This window comes from Lagenorhynchus albirostris, chromosome 2 (assembly GCF_949774975.1).
Source record: "Lagenorhynchus albirostris chromosome 2, mLagAlb1.1, whole genome shotgun sequence".
Classification (NCBI taxonomy): domain Eukaryota; kingdom Metazoa; phylum Chordata; class Mammalia; order Artiodactyla; family Delphinidae; genus Lagenorhynchus; species Lagenorhynchus albirostris.
In genome coordinates this window covers 59,306,788-59,328,855 of record NC_083096.1, presented here as the reverse complement: position 1 = coordinate 59,328,855, position 22,068 = coordinate 59,306,788, and the positions used below count along the sequence as shown (strand labels likewise).

At 38.0% G+C, this 22,068-nt stretch overlaps 1 protein-coding gene across 1 annotated transcript in view; it reads right to left on the bottom strand.

Moving 5' to 3' along the window:
- The window catches only part of F5 (coagulation factor V), an 86,126-nt gene that overhangs the window by 47,811 nt on the left and 16,247 nt on the right, over positions 1 to 22,068 (bottom strand). Inside the window, exons 4-6 of the mRNA XM_060142204.1 lie at positions 5,145 to 5,357; positions 3,519 to 3,662; positions 676 to 897 (exon numbers count right to left, since the gene is read on the bottom strand). Coding sequence (XP_059998187.1) covers positions 676 to 897; positions 3,519 to 3,662; positions 5,145 to 5,357 — 579 coding nt within the window. The remainder of the gene's footprint in view (positions 1 to 675; positions 898 to 3,518; positions 3,663 to 5,144; positions 5,358 to 22,068) is intronic.

Below are 22,068 nucleotides of genomic sequence, written 5' to 3'. Positions count from 1 at the left end.
TCCTATAGTGATATTTACTTATATTTACAGGAACCCTCCTCCTAACTGTTTTAAAGCAACAATGTGTAATAGACCGTTAGTTATTTTGTTTACCTGATACCATATAACAACCTAGGCTGATTTTTTCCCCCACTAGAATTCACTGATGTTCTTTAAAGCTCACCCCTCAGCTGGTTAGATACTGTGTTTTTTCTATTCAACACACATCCACTGAGTTCCTCTTTGGGTCAGGCTCTGTGCTCATCTTGTTATGAAAGACAATTTTTTCATGTTAAAACTTTTACACTTTCTGTAACTTGGTGCTTCTATAAATTTACAGAAGTTTGACCAGTTCCAACACCTAGTTCTTTTCCTTTAGCTGCATATTAAATAGCCCAAGAAAAAATATCTCTATGTATGTTTTTGTTTCCTTCCTCCTTTCTCCTTTTAAGGAAGTAGAGACCTCTTCAGCTTTTGCATCACTTTAAAAAGTCTTTGTCAATTTCTCTACTTCCTCCATCCCCAACTAACGAGCTATAAGTCTAAGAGCAAAGTATCTATATTCTGTTCTCAAGGACTAAGGAATGTATGTTTGGAGTGTGGGTGGCTTGCAAGAGCAAAGGAAAATGAGGGATTTAGTGCCTAGGAGGAAAGGATCCTACATTTTTAAGCAAGACTGTTGAAAGAATTTCTTGCCTTGAAAATGTTTCGGGATGAGCGAAGATATGATCCACTTTCCCTCTAGGCTCATGGTCATGTTTGCCGTTGTGGACGTAGCACTGACGAGAGTGATGGCTGAGATCTTATGACGGCTCTGCTCCAGGACATGGCCGTTGAAATGAATGGAGAACAGTTCTGGCCCAGAGCTCATTCCAATCAGATGCCAACTGATGTGGTCATGGGCACAAACTGTTATATCTGAGGGAGAGAGAGAGAGAGAGATGGGGGCCAAAACAGTCAGTCAGCAGTCTGTGATAACAAATTCACTCACCAGATACGTATTGAGCACCTGCTTTGCATCAGGCATTGTGCAAGGTTCTGGGGGTACAGACACTCTCATTTTCATTCCTGCCCTAGAAAAGCAGACATCCAAGTGGTGGGCAAACAAGCAGTCACAACTCATTGCAATAAGTGGTATTATAGAGCCCAGAGAGGGGGGACATTAGTTTAGAAACACAGGGATTGCTAAGGCCAAGGAGAGAAGAAAGTAGGTGACCAACCATCCTGGTTTACTGAGGACTGAGGGGTTTCCCAGGAGGCAGGATTTTCAGTGTTAGAACTGAGAAAGTCCTGGGCAGGCCTGAGTAGTTAGTCACTCTAGTACCAATCTGGACTCAGCTGGAGGGAGTTGCCAGAGCCTCCAACAGGGCTGAGTTTAAGGACCTAAACCTCTAATCCTAAAAGGGCTTGATCCTAACAGGAAGAAGATGTGAAGATGCTTTAAGGATTTTATACTGTTTCTTTGCCCACCGGTTGATTTTTTTAATGACAAGGCAGTGAATTACTGTGTGGGTTATAGGATCTCCTTAAAATGCAGTGGACAAATCCTCAGTATACTGGGTCACTGGGAGCGTTTCATGGATGGAGTAATGAGAACTGAGTACAAAAGCTGTCTGGCTCCTTCTTGCTCCCACAGTGACTCAGAAAATGCTGATTCGCTCTATGGGAGATTCCAACCTCTGGCTTCTATCCTTGGCTTGGGTTTTAAATTTCAGATCTATAATCACTCGATACTAGACCGTGGGGCCATGAATCAGTCCCTTACCCAAAGAGGGGCTAAGGGCTTGTCTTGTTCAGACCATTGTAACAAGACCAATTCCTAGTATCACAGGTGAGAACAAGAAGCTGGAAGGTAGGAGGCTTTGGTGGAAGAATTTGTCTGCCTCCAATCAATGCATATATTGGGTTGAGCATTTCATACATCTGTATTAGCGTTTATCATATTTATTCAATTTATACTGCCCCATAAGGCAGTTTTACAAGCATTAACTTTTCTCAGTTTCTACTACCAGCTACTTTCGACCCCAGCTACTCTGTCTTTTTCAACTATAAATTCATAAATTCTATGCCCTGATAGTTATTAATTTTTATTTTTTCATATGGGTTATTTTGGCTTCTCCTTCTCTATATTTAGACGGATGATTTACTTTGCCAGGACACAGATACAATTTCTCTTTTGACCACTCCCCTCTAAGGCCCATAGTAGATAACATGCTATGTTATGTGTAAAAAACTTCTTAAACACCCTCTGCACCAGGATAGATGATTAACCCATTTTTTTACGAAAGCACGTTGAGACAACTAACTGCTAAAAGCCACACTAAGGTAGAGAAGTGAGCAAGGTGTGAACTCAGATGTGCTAACTCAGTTAACTAAGTTTTTAAACTCTGAATCAAAACCCAGGGTCACGCTTCCCTGGTGGCGCAGTGGTTGAGAGTCCGCCTACCGATGCAGGGGACACGGGTTCGTGCCCCGGTCCGGGAGGATCCCACATGCCGCGGGAGCGGCTAGGCCCGTGAGCCATGGCCGCTGAGCCTGCGCATCCACAGCCTGTGCTCCGCAACGGGAGAGGCCACAACAGTGAGAGACCCGCGTAACACACAAAAAAAGAAAAAAAAAAAACAAAAACCCAGGGTCATCTTAGTATATTTGTAATGACCTGGGTGGGAAGATAGAATCAAATGAAACGGAATAGAATTTAAAAGCAATGTCCAGACCTCAACTCTTCACAAGTTTTATTTTTAGTAAGAGAAGCCATTTGTGATTTTCAGATATAGAAAGCAGCCTCTGAGAAACTTAGTGTTTTGAAGCACAGTTTATTTAATAAAGTAATATTTTCATTTTCCCCATTTTTCCCCCACAGGATCTTTGGTTCTAGGTCATTTGTATCAGAGAGAAGTAGAAGTGGTTTAGGTGGGGGTCAGTTTTTTTTTCTCTCTTAACAATTGTTTTGATTTTGCTTTTTCACAAGAGTCTACATGTAAATAAAAAGAGAAAAACATCCCATATGCCACTGAATATTACTCATCCACCATCTTTTGAAATGCTAGTAGTATTTTTGTATGTTGGATATTTCTCCTAATCTCCTGTTCATCTTCACTGTAAGTGTCTTCATTGCATTCTTCCTGCTGACCCTTCCTGCTGAGGACTGGCCTTGAACTCTATTTTGTAGGGCTTCCTCTCTGGAAGAAAACATGGTCACCATGCAGCAGGGACCACACAACTCACTGAAGGAGACTAAGCTGATATCCTGGATGTCTTCCTGGAGATGTAGGCCAAGGTGAAACCTGCTCGGAGCACTACATGTAATAAGACTGCACACTCCTTCTCTTAGGTAGCTTCTAATTTGTCTGTTGTACTTGTTAGTTAAAAAAAGCAAAAAAAAAGATTAAATCTTGAGAACCACTGAATTAGATTACATTACCTTTCAGATTAGGAGTTAAAAAATAGTGAGTATGGTCAACTACCCTAGTGCCTTTAGGAAAACAATGGGATCAGTGCTTCAACTATTTTTGGATAGTACACAGCCCATGTGTTACCTGGCATTGTCCCATTCACATAGCCATTGACTGTGTACATTAGGGATGATGTCTGGTTCCAGCTTTTACTTTCATCAAACACAGCAAACATCAGTACATGTTGCTTGTCAAACATCTTCTGCATCCCATCCTCAGTTAGGGTGCCTGTGAAAAAGACATACTTTTAATAGCATCCCAGATAGAAGGCCCTCATTAGCTATTCCTAGATAACAGAGTTTAAGATAAGCAGCCAATCATAATGATGTCAACTGTAAAGTGTTCTTATAAAAATAGCATCTATCAAGTAATAATGATTGAAGGCTTATTAAAATCCTGGTGCCACCTTGTTTCTTTCTGGCACCTGATAGCCTTGAGGAATGGGGCTTTAAAAGTAAATTCGATCTGGCATGGAGAGAAAACATTTGGTGACTGTCAAGGCTTTAGTAAAAGTATCCATTTCTTCCAGTGTCAGTAAGTCAATACAGGGACTTGCCTGGTGGTGCAGTGATTAAGAATCCACCTGCTGATGCAGGGGACACGGGTTCGAGCCCTGGTCTGGGAAGATCCCACATGTCGTGGAGCAACTAAACCCATGCACCACAACTACTGAGCCTGCACTCTAGAGCCTGCGCACCACAATGAAGGGTAGCCCCTGCTCGCCGCCAACTAGAAAAAGTCTGTGCACAGCAACAAAGACCCAACACAGCCAAAAATAAATAAAGAAATTTATGTTGAAGAAAATAAGTTAATGCATAGGTACCGTAGCTCATTTGGTCAACGCATCACACTCCAAGTTTAATATAGCCATCTTGCTAGTACGTGTAATGGGACGCTAGAGAATTGGTTGAGAGGGTCAAGATTAATCCACTCTCATGAATAAAAAATGCACCTGATAGTAAAATGAAAGAAGAGACTTTTATAAGTTTAAAATTTTTTCAGTATCATCACAGTATCTTCTATACCAGGCAATGAAAATATGTATTTGTATAGTGAATAAATGAATTAGGAATGTATGTAGGTATGGTATGCGTGTATGTATAGACAGATGGTGAATCCATCACATTATCTCCCACAGTGCAGTTTGTTGTGGTTGTTTGTTTTAATGAAAGATGGGATGAATTTGTTTGGGGTAAAATAAAAGTCCAAGCTTGCTCCTAAGAATCCCAGCCAATGAAATTTCTCATAAAGTCAGTTGAGTGTGTTTGAAACCTACCACTCAAAGTGTTCAGCTTGTTTACAAGAAAGGAACCTGGAGTTTTGTGTATTTATAGACCAAATTACCAACCCAAACCTCAGATCTATTACTCAAAGTTCTTTCCAAGTACTCTCAGCAGAGTACGGACTGCTGTATACTTTCAAAAAGACTTGGCCTTGAGGTAAATGTTACGGATCATATGGGCATGGCAGCAGAAGATACTCTCAGACAGAGATTTACTTGGGAGAGACTCCCAGGACCGAGATGAAGGAGGGGTTTAAGAAACAGAGGAAGATTGCAAATCCTCAAATATCAGTGTCAAATGATGATCTGATTTCTGCACCCTTCTCTGCTTGATTTATGAAAAGATACCAAGACACTCCCAAGCCTCATTCCATTATAGTATCTTTACCAATCCAACATCTTTACTCTTTTGATTTTTTTTTTTTTACCTTTCTTACAAATAAGCAGAGGTCCAATCAGTCCAGAGTTGAAGTCGTGTACCAGATTTTCATAGGAGTAATAGATATATGTGAGGCATGGAGGGTCATCGTGGGTGGGCCCACTGTCCTCACTGATATTCCACTCATAGGTATATTCTTGGCCCGGAGCTACAGAATCATCCATCCTCTCCACAGGGAATGTGTGGTCAGGGTAAGAAGCACCTGGAGACATAAAAGCTGTGAAAACATCTGGATAGTTTCTGAGAACAACTTTTTCATCACTCTCAAGTCTGGGGGAACATAAGTTCTCTATGAAGATATATATGCCTTTCTATAGAAAGCCTTCATTATTTGGAAAGATTCACATATATCCACTTCTGTGTCTATGTAATTATAAAGGCTTTGATCCATGGTGATCTGAAGTGAACAAGAAATGTTACTAGTACATTATTTAAAGTTTAGCAAGTTAAGTTTCCAGAGTATCTAAATAATTATTATTTAAATATAATCAGATAAGTGAATCACCTTTGACCAGAAAATCATCTCAGAATATGAAGATGGGTTAAATCTTCTCTGTGATGTATGACAAGACATTTTTTTTAATTTTTAAATTTTTTATTGAAGTACAGTTGATTTACAGTGTTGTGTTAGTTTCTGATATACAGCAAAGTGATTCAATTATATAGCTATATCTGTATCTTCTTTTATATATTATTTTCCATTATCATTTATTACAGGATATTGAATATAGTTCCCTGTGCTATACAGTAGGAGCTTGTTGCTTATCTATTTTATATATAGCAGTTTGTATCTGCTAATCCCAAACACCTAATTTATCCCTCTTCTATCCCCTTTCCCCTTTGGTAACCATAAGTTTGCTTTCTATGTCTGTGAGTCAGTTTCTGTTTTGTAAATAAGTTCATTTGTATCATATTTCAAATTCCACATATAAGTGATATCATATGATATTTGTCTTTCTCTGTCTGACTTACTTCACTTAGTTTGATAATCTCTAGGTCCATCCATGTTGCTGCAAATGGTATTATTTCATCCTTTTTATGGCTGAGTAGTATTCCATTGTATATATATACCACATCTTCTTTATCCATTCATCTGTCAATGGACATTTAGGTTGCTTCCATGTCTTGGCTATTGTAAATAGTGCTGGTATGAACATTGGGGTGTGTGTATCTTTTCAGATTAGAATTTTGTCCAGATATATGCCCAGGAGTGGGATTGCTGGATCATATGGCAACTCTATTTTTGCCTCTCACTGCTGTGGCCTCTCCTGCTGCGGAGCACAGGCTCCGGACACGCAGGCTCAGCGGCCATGGCTCACGGGCCCAGCTACTCCGCGGCATGTGGGATCCTCCCGGACTGGGGCACGAACCCGTGTCCCCTGCATCGGCAGGTGGACTCCCAACCACTGCGCCACCAGGGAAGCCCTATTTTTAGTTTTTTAAGGAACCTCCATTCTGTTTCCATAGTGGCTGCACCAATTTACGTTCCCACCAACAGTGTAGGAGGGTTCCCTTTTCTCCACACCCTCTCCAGCATTTGTTATTTGTAGGCTTTTAAATGATGCCATTCTGACTGGTGTGAGGTGATATCTCATTGTAGTTTTGATTTGCATTTCTCTAATAATTAGCAATGTTGAGCATCCTTTCATGTGCCTATTGACCATCTTGTATGTCTTCTTTGGAATAGAAGTGTCTATTCAGGTCTTCTGTCCATTTTTTGATGGGGTTGTTTGGTTTTTTTTGTTCTTGTTGTTACCGTTATTGAGTTGTATGAGTTGTTTGCCCATTTTGGAGATTAAGTCCTTGTTGGCCACATCGTTTGCAAATATTTTCTCCCCGTCCGTGGGTAAGATATCTTATACTTAATTGCCTGTTAGCATGGGTTTAAGTGGTTATAAGAACACTCAGATCTGTTTATATATTGTTTTGCTCTGCATTTCATGTCTTCTTTCCAACTGATGCCACCCTTAGCCCTGTTTTATCAGTTTATCACATCTCCACCATCTGATTATCCCAACTCTTTCCCCAGAGTCTTAGAGTCTATCCTATATGCAGTCTAATTGTCCTTGTATAAAATATATCTACTGTCTGAAGTTTACATGTCTTACTTTGGTCCTTTGTGTACCCAAAGGCCCACTAGTAACACTTGCATGTGTATTCAACTTTCCCTACTGGTGGGAGACGGGGGAGGATATAGAAATGGTCTTCCTTATTGAAGAAAGGGAACTGTGATGCTGAAGAGTAAAAGCAGTGCAGAGGGTTGGGTGGGGCTTTCAACAACAAAGAGAAGATGTGGCGAGAGATGGAGCAAGTGAGGTCAGGAAGGGCAGAGTTAGTTGTCATAGATAGCAAGAGGGAAGGGCAGTTTCTTCTGAGGCATTCCTCATTTAATCAGGTGAAAGTTTCACATCACTCGCTGGTGCCAGAATTTCTCTTTAGGATACAGTTATCTTTGTTTAGTACAACAGTCAATAAATTTCTTGAGGTGGAAGGTAAGACCATCAGACTGTAGATGTGGGTAGAAAATAAGGATCAGAAAAAAGGGCTAAAATGTTTTACATAATGGAGTAAAGGGCCAGTGGAAACTACTCTTACTGAAGTGACTGTAGTTTTTGAAAACAAATGGTTAGTTTCTTTTCCCTTCCCTCCTCCCTGTTCCTTTTCTTCTCCTCTTTATTCCTCCCCACTTCTTTCTCTCACTCCATCCCCCTTCCTTTCATCATCTTTATTAAGGTATAAATTACAAACAATACAATTCACCAATTTTAAGTACAATATTTGCTGAATTTTGACAAATAAGTACAGTTCTATAGCTACCAACACTATCGAGGTACAGAAGATTTCCATCACTCCAAAAAGTTTCCATGTGCCATTTGTAGCCATACCTTCCCCTATTCTCTGGACACATGCAACCGCTGATTTACTTTCTGTCACTATGCTTTACTTTCCTATATTGTCATATAAATGGAATGACACATCCATTGTGTTTGATTATAGTTAGTATGGTATACCTTCAATCCTTTTTTTTTTTTTTTGCGGTACGCGGGCGTCTCACTGTTGTGGCCTCTCCCATTGCGGAGCACAGGCCCCGGACGTGCAGGCTCAACGGCCATGGCTCATGGGCCCAGCCGCTCCGCAGCACATGGGATCTTCCTGGACCGGGGCACGAACCCGCATCCCCTGCATCGGCAGGTGGACTCTCAACCACCGCGCCACCAGTGAAGCCCCAATCCTTTACTTTTTATCTTTGTCTTTAAAGTGGATTTCTTGAGTTCACCTTAAAGTTGGGTGTTGCTTTTTATTCAGTCTTAAAATCTCTTAGTTTTCGTGTTCTTCCCATTTGCTTTTAATATAATTATTAATATGGTTGGGTTTAAATCTACCATTCTGCTATTGTTTTCTATTTGTCCATCTGGCTTTTATCCATTATTTTCTTTTCTTTCCTACTTTCTTTTGGATTAATTGAGTATTTTTTATGTTTCCTTTTATCTCCACTATTGGTTTATTAGCTTTGCTTTGTTTTATTGGCGATGCCCTTCAGCTTACAAAATACAACTTTAACTTATCATAGTCTACCTTCAAATAATCTTATACCATTTTACTTATATTATAAGAAACTTGCAGTAGTATATTTCCATCTTCCCCCTCCCAGCCTTTGTGCTATGGTTGTCATCCATTTCACTTCTACATGTATAATATACCCCATAATAAACTGTCATTATTTTTTGCTTTCCAGTTTAGATAATCAGCTATCTTTTTCAGAGATTAAAAATGAAGAAAAATTACTCCATACTTACCCATTTCTGGAATTTTTATCCCTTCTTGTGGCCCCAAATATCTCTCTGATATAATCTTTTTCTGCCTAAAGTACTTCTTTTAACATTTATTTTTCCTGGTCTGCTAATGAGAAATTGTTCCTGCTTTGTATGTCTAAAACAGTCTTTATTTTGCCTTCATTTTAAAAGGATATTTTTCCTTGGTGTAGAATGTCAAGTGGACAGATTGTCCCCATCCCCCCACACCCAGTACTTTAAAGATGTCCCTAACTATCTTCTGGCTCGCATTGTTTCTAATGATATCTGCTATCATTCTATTTTTTTCCTCTGTGACTTTATTTTAAAATTAATTAATTAATTAAATTTATTTTTTAGCTGCATTGGGTCTTCATTGCTGCACGTAGGCTTTCTCTAGTTGTGATGAGCAGGGACTACTCTTCGTTGCAGTGCACGGGCTTCGCGTTGCAGTGGCGCCTTTTGTTGCGGAGCATGGGCTCCAGTAGTTGTGGCTCATGGGCTGTAGAGCGCAGGCTCAGTAGTTGTGCACACGGGCTTAGCTGCTCCACGGCATGTGGGATCTTCCCGGACCAGGGCTCGAACCCATGTCCCCTGCATTGGCAGGCAGATTCTTAACAACTGAGCCACCAGGGAAGCCCCCTCTCTATGTCTTGTTTCCTCTGACTATTTTTTAACATTTTCTCTTCATCACTGGTTTTCAGCAATTTGATTATGATGTGCCTTGGTGTGCTTTTATTCACGTTTCTTCTTCTTGGTTTTGTCAAGCCTCCTAACTTTGTAGGTTTATAGTTTTCATCACAGTTTGAAAGTTTTCAGCCACTATTTCTTTGAATATTTTTTTTCTGTCCCTTCCTTTTCTAGGATTCTAATTACAGTTTACCCTTGAACAACATGGTTTAAACTGTGCAGGTACACTTATACGTGTTTTGTTTTCAACAAATACGTACTACACCATCCATGGTTGGTTGAATCTGCAGATGCAGAACCACAGATATAGAGGACAGACTAAAGTTACATATGGATTTTTGACTGTGGAGGGTTGGTGCCCCAATCCCCACATTGTTTAAGGGTTAACTGTACACATATGTCAGATCACTTGATATTGTCCCATAGTTCACTGAAGCTCTGTTCATTTTGTTCAGTCATTTTATTTGCATGTTTTATTTTGGATAGTTTCTATCATTATGTATTAATGTTCTCCAATATTTCTTCTCCAGTGTCTAATGTGCTGTTAATCTCATCCAGTGTACTTACCATTTCAGCTATTGTATTTATCTATAGAGGTTCCATTTATTTATTTATTTTTTTAACATTCCATCTCTCTCCTCATCATGCTCATACTCTTCTCTACCTTCTAGAACATATGGAGAATATTTATAAGGGCTATCTTAATGTCTTTGCTTGCTAGTACTATCATTTCTTTTTTTAAATTTAAATTTTATTTTAATGTAGTTGATTCACAATGTTGTGTTAGTTTCAGGTGTGCAGCAGAGTGATTCAGTTATACATATACATATATTCATTCTTTTTTAGATTCTTTTCTCATACACGTTATCCCAGAATATTGAGTAGAATTCCCTGTGCTATACAGTAGGTCCTTGTTGGTAATCTATCTTATATATAGTAGTGTGTGTATGTTCTTTTTCTGGATCTGTTTTTATTGATTGATTTTTTTCTTGATTACGGGTAATGATTCTCCTGATTTTTTGAACACATTAATTTTTATTAACATTGTGAGTTTTACATATTGGTTTTGGGATTTTGTTGCATTCTTGCAACAAGTATTGGATTTTATGCTGACACATAGTTCAGACACTTGGAATCAATTTTATACATTCAAGTCTTATTTTTAAAGCTTTGTCATCTCCTGAGCAGCCTATAGTCTAGACTAATTTTGTCCAACTTCTGTTCCTTCTGGTGATTCTACCCAGTACCCATTTATTAGGTCTTTCCACTTTTGATGGTGGGAACATACACTATTCCTGACCCTGTGTGTGGTCTAGGGATTGTTCTGTCTGTTTCTTTTTGGTGGTATTTACCTTACCATTAATACTTTCCTCACACATGTGCATATTAGTACTTAGTTGAAGACTTGACAGGACCTCTCACTGAATTCACAAGAGCTCTTTCTCTGTAGCTGTACCATTCTCTCTAGGACTCTGCCCTACAAATCACAGGTTCCAGATACTATGGGCTACCCAGAATCTAAACTCTATTTCTTCAACTCAAAGAGACTGCTGGACTCTGTTTGGGTTCACCCTCATTGTGCTGTGCCCTGGAAACTCTCTCCAGGCAGAGGGCTCACCTCATTTGTTATTCCCTCATGGATCATTCTCTTGCATTGTCTATTGTTCAATGTCTGAAAACTGTTTCATGTTATTTTGTCTGCCTGTCTAATTGTTAAGCAAAAGGGTAAATATGGTCCCTCATGTCCAAAAGCCAGACTCTGAGATGCTGAATTTCTATAAGAAATAGTTTATGCTGTAGCAGTGTCAGCTACCCTTGTCTAATTGCACATCATCAGGAAAATCTATTCCACTCAGAAACACTCATGTGAATTTGCATGGCATCGGCATACATTTGGGCTCTCCAGATGGGAGTGGGAAACGAGGAATATGCATCCATCAGCAATGGGGCATTTAGGCTGCAGCAACATGCATTGCTGTATCACATGAGGTTCTGAGTATGGAAGTCATAAGATAGAAGATTTGAATATGTACATCTAGATTCACTGACATGTTCTCCATAGGACACCATTCTGTGTATGGAAGAGAATACAACCAAACTTGAAGTAATATTGTAGTCATGATTTCATTTGCTTTAGAGATAGGAAACAAAGATGGACTTTAATACCCTCAGAAGCTGCCAATTTTTGTAGATGATTAAGCTTAGAGCATAGGGGAAAAAAGACTAGTTATGGATGGACCATAAAGTCTTTACTGAAGACAGGAGGCTGAATCAGGTTACTATTAGGTCAACACAAATCCAACTGTGTCAACTCATTCCATCAAACTTTTGTCTCACCCACAGGATAAAGACTAAGTTTGTTACTATGGCAGCTGAAGTTATTCATGAGTTTGCCCAATCTACCTATCCAGTATCGTCTCCATTTGTATCTCTATGTCATGCATATTTTGTACTCCACAGGAATTTACTATGTCTAAAATATATTCCAAGTTTGCAGTCTTCTCTGTATCTCTATAGGCATCACTCTAGGACAAGCCTAGACTCCAGAATTAGTCTGTTAACTGGTCACTGGGATTCTGGCATAAGAGGACCCTCATAATCTATTTCCCAGCCTGTAGACAGAATGATCCCTTAAAACCCCATATCTTACTTTGCCATTTTCCTGCTTAAAATCCTGACAATGGCCTCTTAGTTCTCAAAATCCTTAACATTGACCACAGGTCCATTTATGATCTACCCCTACTTCTCTCTCCATTCTCAAGGTGTGTGACTTTTCCCCTTGTTTACTATGTATCATTCACACTTGGGTCTCCTTTTAGTTTCCCAGAAATGCCAAGTTACATCCTAGCTCAGGGTCTTTGTAGATATTATCCCCTCTGCCTAGAGTGTTCTTCCTCCTTTTCTTCCTTTGGATAAATGTGTGCTCATCCTTCAGATGTCAGGTGTAAGCTTACTTCTTCCCTCATCTATGATTGTGCTGTTTTTTTTTTCTCTTACAGCACTCACCACAATTTATAATTAAGTATTGATATGTGTGAGATTATATGATTAATTTTATTTCTTCCTACTAGATAATAATTATTTGTACCATGCACATTTCTGTCACTAGAATATGAGTGACTCAAAGACAGGTGCTGGATTGTATTTGTCTTAGTATCTCTGGTGCCTTTCACAGTACCTAGCATGGAGAAGGTGCTCAATGAATGTTTATTGAACTCTTAAGATTTAAGGTCCTATGGTCTAGAAGCAAGGTCATAAAGTCTAAACTTATGTGTATGTTTGTTAGAATTGCATGCCATTAAAACATATTAAATGCCAACATTAACAATATGGAGATATTATATAAGAATCAGGTTGCTGGTTTCTCTTAAAGAATAACAACAACAACAAATAAAAACCTGGAGATCTGGTGACACTGGATCAAATTCCTGCAGAGAATTTGGCTGGATCTGAGTTTTGGCTGCCCCCTTCAGATAGGACACTAACTATCTGATCACCAGTCCCTACTGGACTAAGTTTTTCATTGAATTACCCTCCTAGCTTCTGTAGGCATCTAAGTTTGTGACCCTTGTGCTAGTGAAAAGCTTAACACGGGACTTTGTTGTATCTTTTTTTCCCCCGCAAAAGATATCCTTTTGACACTGATAACCAATATTTAATAGGCTGAACTTTCACTCCATTGATAAAAAGGATTTGAGTGTTAAAATTATCAGGAGCTGAGAAATGTTAAAAGCTGAAATAACTTCCTGTGAATAATAATATTATTCCAGTCTAAGTCAAAAAGAAAAAAGAGTTTATGAGGAAGAGTCTCTGCTAATAAACACAATGAATTATCACTGGAAAGTTGCAAAATAGCTTTGGTAGCAAAACACAAACAGGACTGATAAGGAGATCTGCCCTCTCAGGTTAAACCTTGTCTGTTGACTGAAATTCTCATGGCAAGTTGTTGACTAAAGCTATGTTGAATCAAGCATGATGACCCTTATTCAATGCTTCATGCTTTGTGATCTCATGAAGTTAAAAAATGATGTTTCTGGACATAATACTTCCACTGTTCCAACTGTGATTCTACTATAGGAAATTCCTATAGTAGCAAATGGCATTCATAAGCTCTCAAAAGGACAAAATGCGATATTCTTTGTAGGGTGAGAGAGAACTTTTGAAGTTCTTCCTCTTTCTCTGGATAAACATATCCTATAGGTCAGTTTACTCATTCCCTGATCTCTGATATATATCATCTAATTTCACAAATATTTAATTAAAAATTGTGATGATACTATAATTAAAATATTTATGAAATTGTATGATTAATGATACTTTCTTCTGCTGGACTGTGGGAGAAAGTACATGAGTTTGCGGGCAAGAATTGAAATTTCTTGGTTGTACCACCTGCTAACTGTGTGAATTTGGGAAAATTTCTTAACTTCCCTTTCAGCCTCAATTTTCTCATTCATAACTTAAGATAATATAATCATTTTCTAGCAACAATATTATCATTTTGATGGGTTCTGAGGACTGAAAAATATATGTAAAACGTCTGGCACCTAACCAATGCTGTGGCAACCTGTGCTGATATACTTTAGTATTTTGGCTATTTCCTTTCCAAGCCATTTTTATTTACTTACTTACTTACTTACTTATTTATTTTTATTTTATTTTATTTTTTTTGGTGGTACGCGGCCCTCTCACTGCTGTGGCCTCTCCCGTTGCGGAGCACAGGCTCTGCAGGCTCAGCGGCCATGGCTCACGGGCCCAGCCGCTCTGCAGCATGTGGGATCTTCCCGGACTGGGGCACGAACCCGTGTCCCCTGCATCGGCAGGCGGACTCTCAACCACTGCGCCACCAGGGAAGCCCCCCAAGCCATTTTTAAATTAACATAACCTCTTTCATTTATGAAGAAATGAACTTCATACTTCTGATATGATTTATCTTGTGTTCTTAATTTCTCTTAATACACGTGAGAAAGACTGAATCTATTCTAAAGGGGGTAAGAACTGGTAGTAAGATCAGGTAACTGCTCACAATCACAGGGAAAATTAATACATTTCAGAGCAGGTGGAAAATAACACATGGTCTTTACTTTCCAATCTGGTCCTCAGTCCCTCAGTTTAGTTCAGTAATGATTGTCATCATCATCATCTATGTTCCAGACTCTGGGCTAGGTGCCATGGCACAAATGTAAGGAAGACAGCCTGAGACCCTGAGGGGCTCACAGCCCAGTTAATAGTAGATTACATGCTGGTGCACTGGTTGTCATGGATTTCACTTCTAGATTTCTTCTAGGGCCACTTCAATGGAGAAGCCATAATCAGAACACATTGTTCAACTGTAATGAGAGCAACCAATATAATTTTCTAAGAATCATGTAAGAGGCTCTAACACATGCTAGATATAGCAGTGTAACCAATTATCCAACTATATCAAATTTAATTTTAAATGGTGTTACATATCCAGGTTTATTTAAACATATAGTGGTTTTTAATATCTACCTCATTGACCAGAGTAAATTACTGAGAATTTCACATTCACATGTTAGTTAAACATAAGATAAAGAGACAGAAGAGGCAAGAAGAACTACAATCCTGCAGCCTGTGGAACAAAAACCACATTCACGGAAAGACAGACAAGATGAAAAGGCAGAGGGCTATGTACCAGATGAAGGAACAAGATAAAATCCCAGAAAAACAACCAACTGAAGTGGAGATAGGCAACCTTCCAGAAAAAGAATTCAGAATAATGATAGTGAAGATGATACAGGACCTTGGAAAAAGAATGGAGGCAAAGATCAAGAAGATACAAGAAATGTTTAACAAATACCAAGAAGAATTAAAGAACAAACAAACAGAGATGAACAATAAAATAATTGAAATGAAAACTACACTAGAAGGAATCAATAGCAGAATAACTGAGGCAGAAGAACGGATAAGTGACCTGGAAGACAGAATGGTGGGATTCACTGCTGTGGAACAGAATAAAGAAAAAAGAATGAAAAGAAATGAAGACAGCCTAAGAGACTTCTGGGACAACATTAAATGCAACAACATTCGCATTATAGGGGTACCAGAAGGAGAAGAGAGAAAGGACGTGAGAAAATATTTGGAGAGATTATAGTCGAAAACTTCCCTAACATGGGAAAGGAAATAGCCACCCAAGTCCAGGAAGTGCAGAGAGTCCCATACAGGATAAACCCAAGGAGAAACAAGCCGAGACACATAGTAATCAAATTGACAAAAATTAAAGACAAAAATTATTGAAAGCAGTGAGGGAAAAATGACATATAACACACAAGGGAACTCCCATAAGGTTAACAGCTGATTTCTCAGCAGAAACTCTACAAGCCAGAAGGGAGAGGCATGATATACTTAAAGTGATGAAAGGGAAGAACCTACAACCAAGATGACGCTACCCAGCAAAGATCTCATTCAGATTCAATGGAGAAATCAAAAGCTTTACAGACAAGGAAAAGCTAAGAGAATTCAGCACCACCAAACCAGCTCTACAACAAATGCTAAAGGAACTTCTCTAAGTGGGAAACACAAGAGAAGAAAATAACCTACAACTACAAACCCAAAACAATTAGGAAAATGGTAATAGGAACATACATATCGATAATTACCTTAACATGAATGGATTAAATGGTCCAACCAAAAGACACAGGCTTGCTGAATGGATACAAAAACAATACCCATATATATGCTGTCTGCAAGAGACCCACTTCAGTCCTAGGGACACATACAGACTGAAAGTGAAGGGATGGAAGAAGATATTCCATGTAAATGAAAATCAAAAGAAAGCTGGAGTAGCAATACTCATATCAGATAAAATAGACTTTAAAATAAAGAATGTAACAAGAAACAAGGAAGGACACTACACAATGATCAAGGGATCAAACCAAGAAGAAGATATAACAATTATAAGTATATATGTACCCAACATAGGAGCATCTCAGTATATAAGGTAAATGCTAACAGCTATAAAAGAGGAAATCAACAATAACACAATAACAGTTGGGGACTTTTAACACCTCACTTAGACCTATGGACAGATCAACCAAAATGAAAATAAATAAGGAAACAGAAGCTTTAAATGACACTATAGACCAGATAGATTTAATTGATATTTATAGGACATTCCATCCAAAAACAGCAGATTACACTTTCTTCTCAAGCGCACATGGAACATTCTCTAGGATAGATCACATCTTGGGTCACAAATCAAGCCTCAGTAAATTAAAAAAGTTGAAATCATATCAAGCATCTTTTCTGACCACAACGCTATGGGATTAGAAATGAATTACAGGGGAAAAAAAATGCAAACACATGGAGACTAAACAATATGTTACTAAATAACCAAGAGATCACTGAAGAAATCAAAGAGGAAATCAAAAAATACCTAGAGACAAATAACAATGAAAACATGACGATCCAAAACCTATGGGATGCAGCAAAGCAGTTCTAAGAGGGAAGTTTATAGCTATACAAGCCTACTTCAAGAAACAAGAAAAATCTCAAATAAACAATCTAACCTTGCACCTAAAGGAACTAGAGAAAGAAGAACAAACAAAACCCAAAGTTAGCAGGAAAGAAATCATAAAGATCAGAGCAGAAATGAATGAAATAGAAACAAAGAAAACGATAGTAAAGATCAATAAAACTAAAAGCTGGTTCCTTGAGAAGATAAACAAAATTGATAAACCATTAGCCATACTCATCAAGAAAAAGAGGGAGAGAACTTAAATCAATAAAATTAGAAATGAAAAAGGAGAAATTACAGCAGACACCGCAGAAATACAAGGCATCCTAAGAGACTACTACAAGCAGCTCTATGCCAATAAAATGGACAACCTGGAAGAAATGGACAAATTCTTAGAAAGGTATAACCTTCAAGGAACGAGGAAGAAATAGAAAATATGAAAATATGAACAGACCAATCACAAGTAATGAACTTGAAACTGTGATTAACAATCTTCCAACAAACAAAAGTCCAGGACTGGATGGCTTCACGGGTGAATTCTATCAAACATCTATCAAACATCTAGAGAAGAGCTAACACCCATCCTTCTCAAAGTCTTCCAAAAAACTGCAGAGGAAGGAACACTCCCAAACTCATTCTATGAGGCCACCATCACCCTGATACCAAAACCAGACAAAGATTCTACAAAAAAAGAAAATTACAGACCAATATCACTGATGATTATAGATGAAAAAGTCCTCAACAAAATACTAGCAAACAGAATCCAACAACACATTAAAAGGATCATACACCATGATCAAGTGGGATTTATCCCAGGGATGCAAAGATTCTTCAATATATGCAAATCAATCAATGAGATACACCATATTAACAAATTGAAGAAGAAAAATCATATGATCATCTCAATAGATGCAGAAAAGGATTTTGACAAAATTCAACACCCATTTATGATAAAAACTCTCTGGAAAGTGGGCATAGAGGGAACCTACCTCAACATAATAAAGGCCATATATGACAAACCCACAGCAAACATCATCCTCAATGGTGAAAAACTGAAAGCATTTACTCTAAGATCAAGAACAAGACCAGGATGTCCACTCTCACCACTATTATTCAACATAGTTTTGGAAGTCCTACCTATGGCAATCAGAGAAGAAAAAGAAATAAAAGGAATACAGATTGGAAGAGAAGAAGTAAAACTGTCACTGTTTGCAGATGACATGATACTATACATAGAGAATCCTAAAGATGCCACCAGAAAACTATTAGAGCTAATCAATGAATTTGGTAAAGTTGCAGGATACAAATTAATGCACAGAAATCTCTTGCATTCCTATACACTAATGATGAAAAATCTGAAAGAGAAATTAAGGATACACTCCCATTTACCATTGCAACAAAAAGAATAAAATACCTAGGAATATACCTACCTAGGGAGACAAAAGACCTGTAGGCAGAAAACTATAAGATACTGATGAAAGAAATTAAAGATGATACCAACAGATGGAGAGATATACCATGTTCCTGCATTGGAAGAATCAATATTGTGAAAATGACTATACTACTCAAAGCAATCTACAGATTCAATGCAATCCCTATCAAATTACCAATGGCATTTTTTACAGAACTACAAAAAAAAAATCTTAAAATTTGTATGGAGACACAAAAGACCCCGAATAGCCAAAGCAGTATTGAGGGAAAAAAATGTAGCTGGAGGAATCAGACTCCCTGACTTCAGACTATACTACAAAGCTACAGTAATCAAGACAATGTGGTACTGGCACTAAAACAGAGACATAGATCAATGGAACAAGATAGAAAGCCCAGAGATAAACCCACGCACCTATGGTCAACTAATGTGTGACAAAGGAGGCAAGGATATACAATGGAGAAAAGAGAGTCTCTTCAATAAGTGGTGCTGGGAAAACTGGACAGCTACAGGTAAAAGAATGAAATTAGAACACTCCCTAACACCATATACAAAAATAAACTCAAAATGTATTAGAGATCTAAATGTAAGACCGGACACTCTAAAACTCTTAGAAGAAAACATAGGAAGAACACTCTTTGACATAAATCACAGCAAGATCTTTTTTGATCCACCTCCTAGAGTAATGGAAATAAAAATTAACAAATGGTACCTAATGAAACTTCAAAGTTTTTGCACAGCAAAGGAAACCATAAACAAGACGAAAAGACAATCCTCAGAATGGGAGAAAATATTTGCAAATGAATCAACGGACAAAGGATTAATCTCTAAAATATATAAATAGCTCATGCAGCTCAATATTAAAAAAACAAACAACCCAATCCAAAACTGGGCAGAAGACCTAAATAGACATTTCTCCAAAGAAGACATACAGATGGCCAAGAGGCACATGAAAAGATGCTCAACATCACTAATTATTAGAGAAATGCAAATCAAAACTACAATGAGGTATCACCTCACACCGGTTAGAATGGGCATCATCAGAAAATCTACAAACAACAAATGCTGGAGAAGGCGTGGAGAAAAGGGAGCCCTCTTGCACTGTTGGTGGGAATGTAAATTGATACAGCCACTATGGAGAACAGTATGGAGGTTCCTTAAAAAACTAAAAATAGAATTACCATATGATCCAGCAATCTCACTACAGGGCATATACCCAGAGAAAACCATAGTTCAAAAAGAGGCATGTGGGACTTCCCTGGTGACGCAGTGGTAAAGAATCTGCCTGCCAATGCAGAGGACATGGGTTCGAGCCCTGGTCAGGGAAGATCCCACATGTCGTGGAGCAACTAAGCCCGTGTGCCACAACTACTGAGCCTGTGTGCCACAACTACTGAAGCCCGTGTGCCTAGATCCTGTGCTCCACAGCAAGAGAAGCCACTGCAATGAGAAGCCCGTGCACTGCAGTGAAGAGTAGCCCCCATTCACCACAACTAGAGAAAGCCTGTGCACAGCAACGAAGACCCATTGTACCCATAAATAAATAAATAAATTTACAGAATAAAGTTGAAAAAAAAGACACATGCACCCCAATGTTCATTGTAGCACTATTTACAATAGCCAGGTCATAGAAGCAACCTAAACGCCCATCAACAGATGCATGGATAAAGAAGATGTGGTACATATATATAATGGAATATTACTCAGCCATAAAAAGGAACGAAATTGGGTCATTTGTTGAGACATGGATGGATCTAGAGACTGTCTTATAGAGTGAAGCAAGTCAGAAAGAGAAAAACAAATATCGTATATTAACGCATATATGTGGAACTTAGAAAAACGGTACAGATGAACCGGTTTGCAGTGCAGAAATTGAGACACAGATGTAGAGAACAAATGTATGAACACCAAGGGGGGAAAGCGGCATGGGGGTGGGGGTGGTGATGTGATGATTTGGGAGATTGGGATTGACATGTACACACTGACGTGTATAAATGGATGGCTAATAAGAACCTGCTGTATAAAAAAATACATAAAATAAAAGTCAAAAATTTTTAAATAGAGAATTATAAGTGAAATATATATAAAAACACATAAGATAATTTTCAAATAATTGAATGAATGATTTTAATTGTTACTATACTACTAAAAGATTAATTGTGAACATATTGAAACAAATAAATTTGCATATGGAGTAATTATACTGAGTGAGGATTACTAATGAGACAGTTTGGGGATAATTTTTCAATGCTTTAATTCTTTTCATTCCAAAGCATTTTCTTTCACCTTTCATCTACAATAAATCATGCATGTTGTATATTTGATTTTGCAACCTATATAACATGAGGTATGAAATATAAATAGCTACTTAGAGGAAGCATTTATGAAATACATTTTTGGCAAATCTGATTTTGACTTTGTAATCAAAACAAAAAGTTTAAAACTCTTAACCGAAAAGATGAGAAATAGACAGGAAAGACTATTATGCTGGAGCACAAAAAGTCTTTGTTTAGCTTCTCGCTAGAATAAATTCTTTATACAAGGGCAGCCTTTTATTTCATAGTTTTTCAATTCTGTTCATTTCCTGCGTAGTCCATAGTCAGCTCTGTGATTTGTTTACCCTTGTCAGGATGAGCTAATTATTTGCCAAGAGGCTCTGAGTATTTTTTTTTCAAATGTAAAATGGTGCGTACAAGCTTTGGAAAAGGGAAGTTACATAAAGAGCCACTTTCGTCACCCATTAGGGTGCTTGTTCATGAAATCCTCCCTTGTTATTTATTTTCTTGGACAGCTCTTTTCCCCTCCATTTAATAAACTTAGTGAACAGTTCAGTGTGCATTTAAAGATTCAGAACATTCTTTATTCTTATAGCTTCTACAACATCCTAGAAGCTATCATTTAGGCAGTGGGCAAATTAGAGTGCTGATGTTTTGTGAAGAGCCTGGTTTCATCGCACAGGGCGTGCAAGTCTGTTTCATAGGAGAGTTCATAGTTTTTAGATTTACAAGAATTATTATGTTAGCCCTTACAATTTGTTTCAGGTATTTATCATATACTCAAAGAAGTATCTATATAAGCCCAAAATACCCAGATGCAAAGTGAAAAATGTAATTGACTACATGATGTCAAGCATTGGAATGTTTTGAAAAAATATTTTTTCATATAGAGAATTTGGCAACACTTAGATGCAAAGAGCTATCTCTGATGGAAAAGTTATTTATTTACTTGCTTGTTTATTTATTTATTACTTGGAGAGTTGGCTGACCAGCAGACAGCTGGATATTATAGAACTAATTTCGTTGTATAGTACTCATAATGCAACTCACACATTTAAATTGTGAGAATATAAATCAAAGAATAATATTAAGATTCCCTCTGAAACAAACTTTTAAAGGTAATGGACCAAAACAGCTTCAGAAACCTTACTGGACAACAAAATTTGCTCAAAGGTGTAGCATTATAATCAAACAGTTCAGCATGTACTGGCTACAGAGTTTCTAAAATTTTAGCCTCAAATTGAAATTCTTTT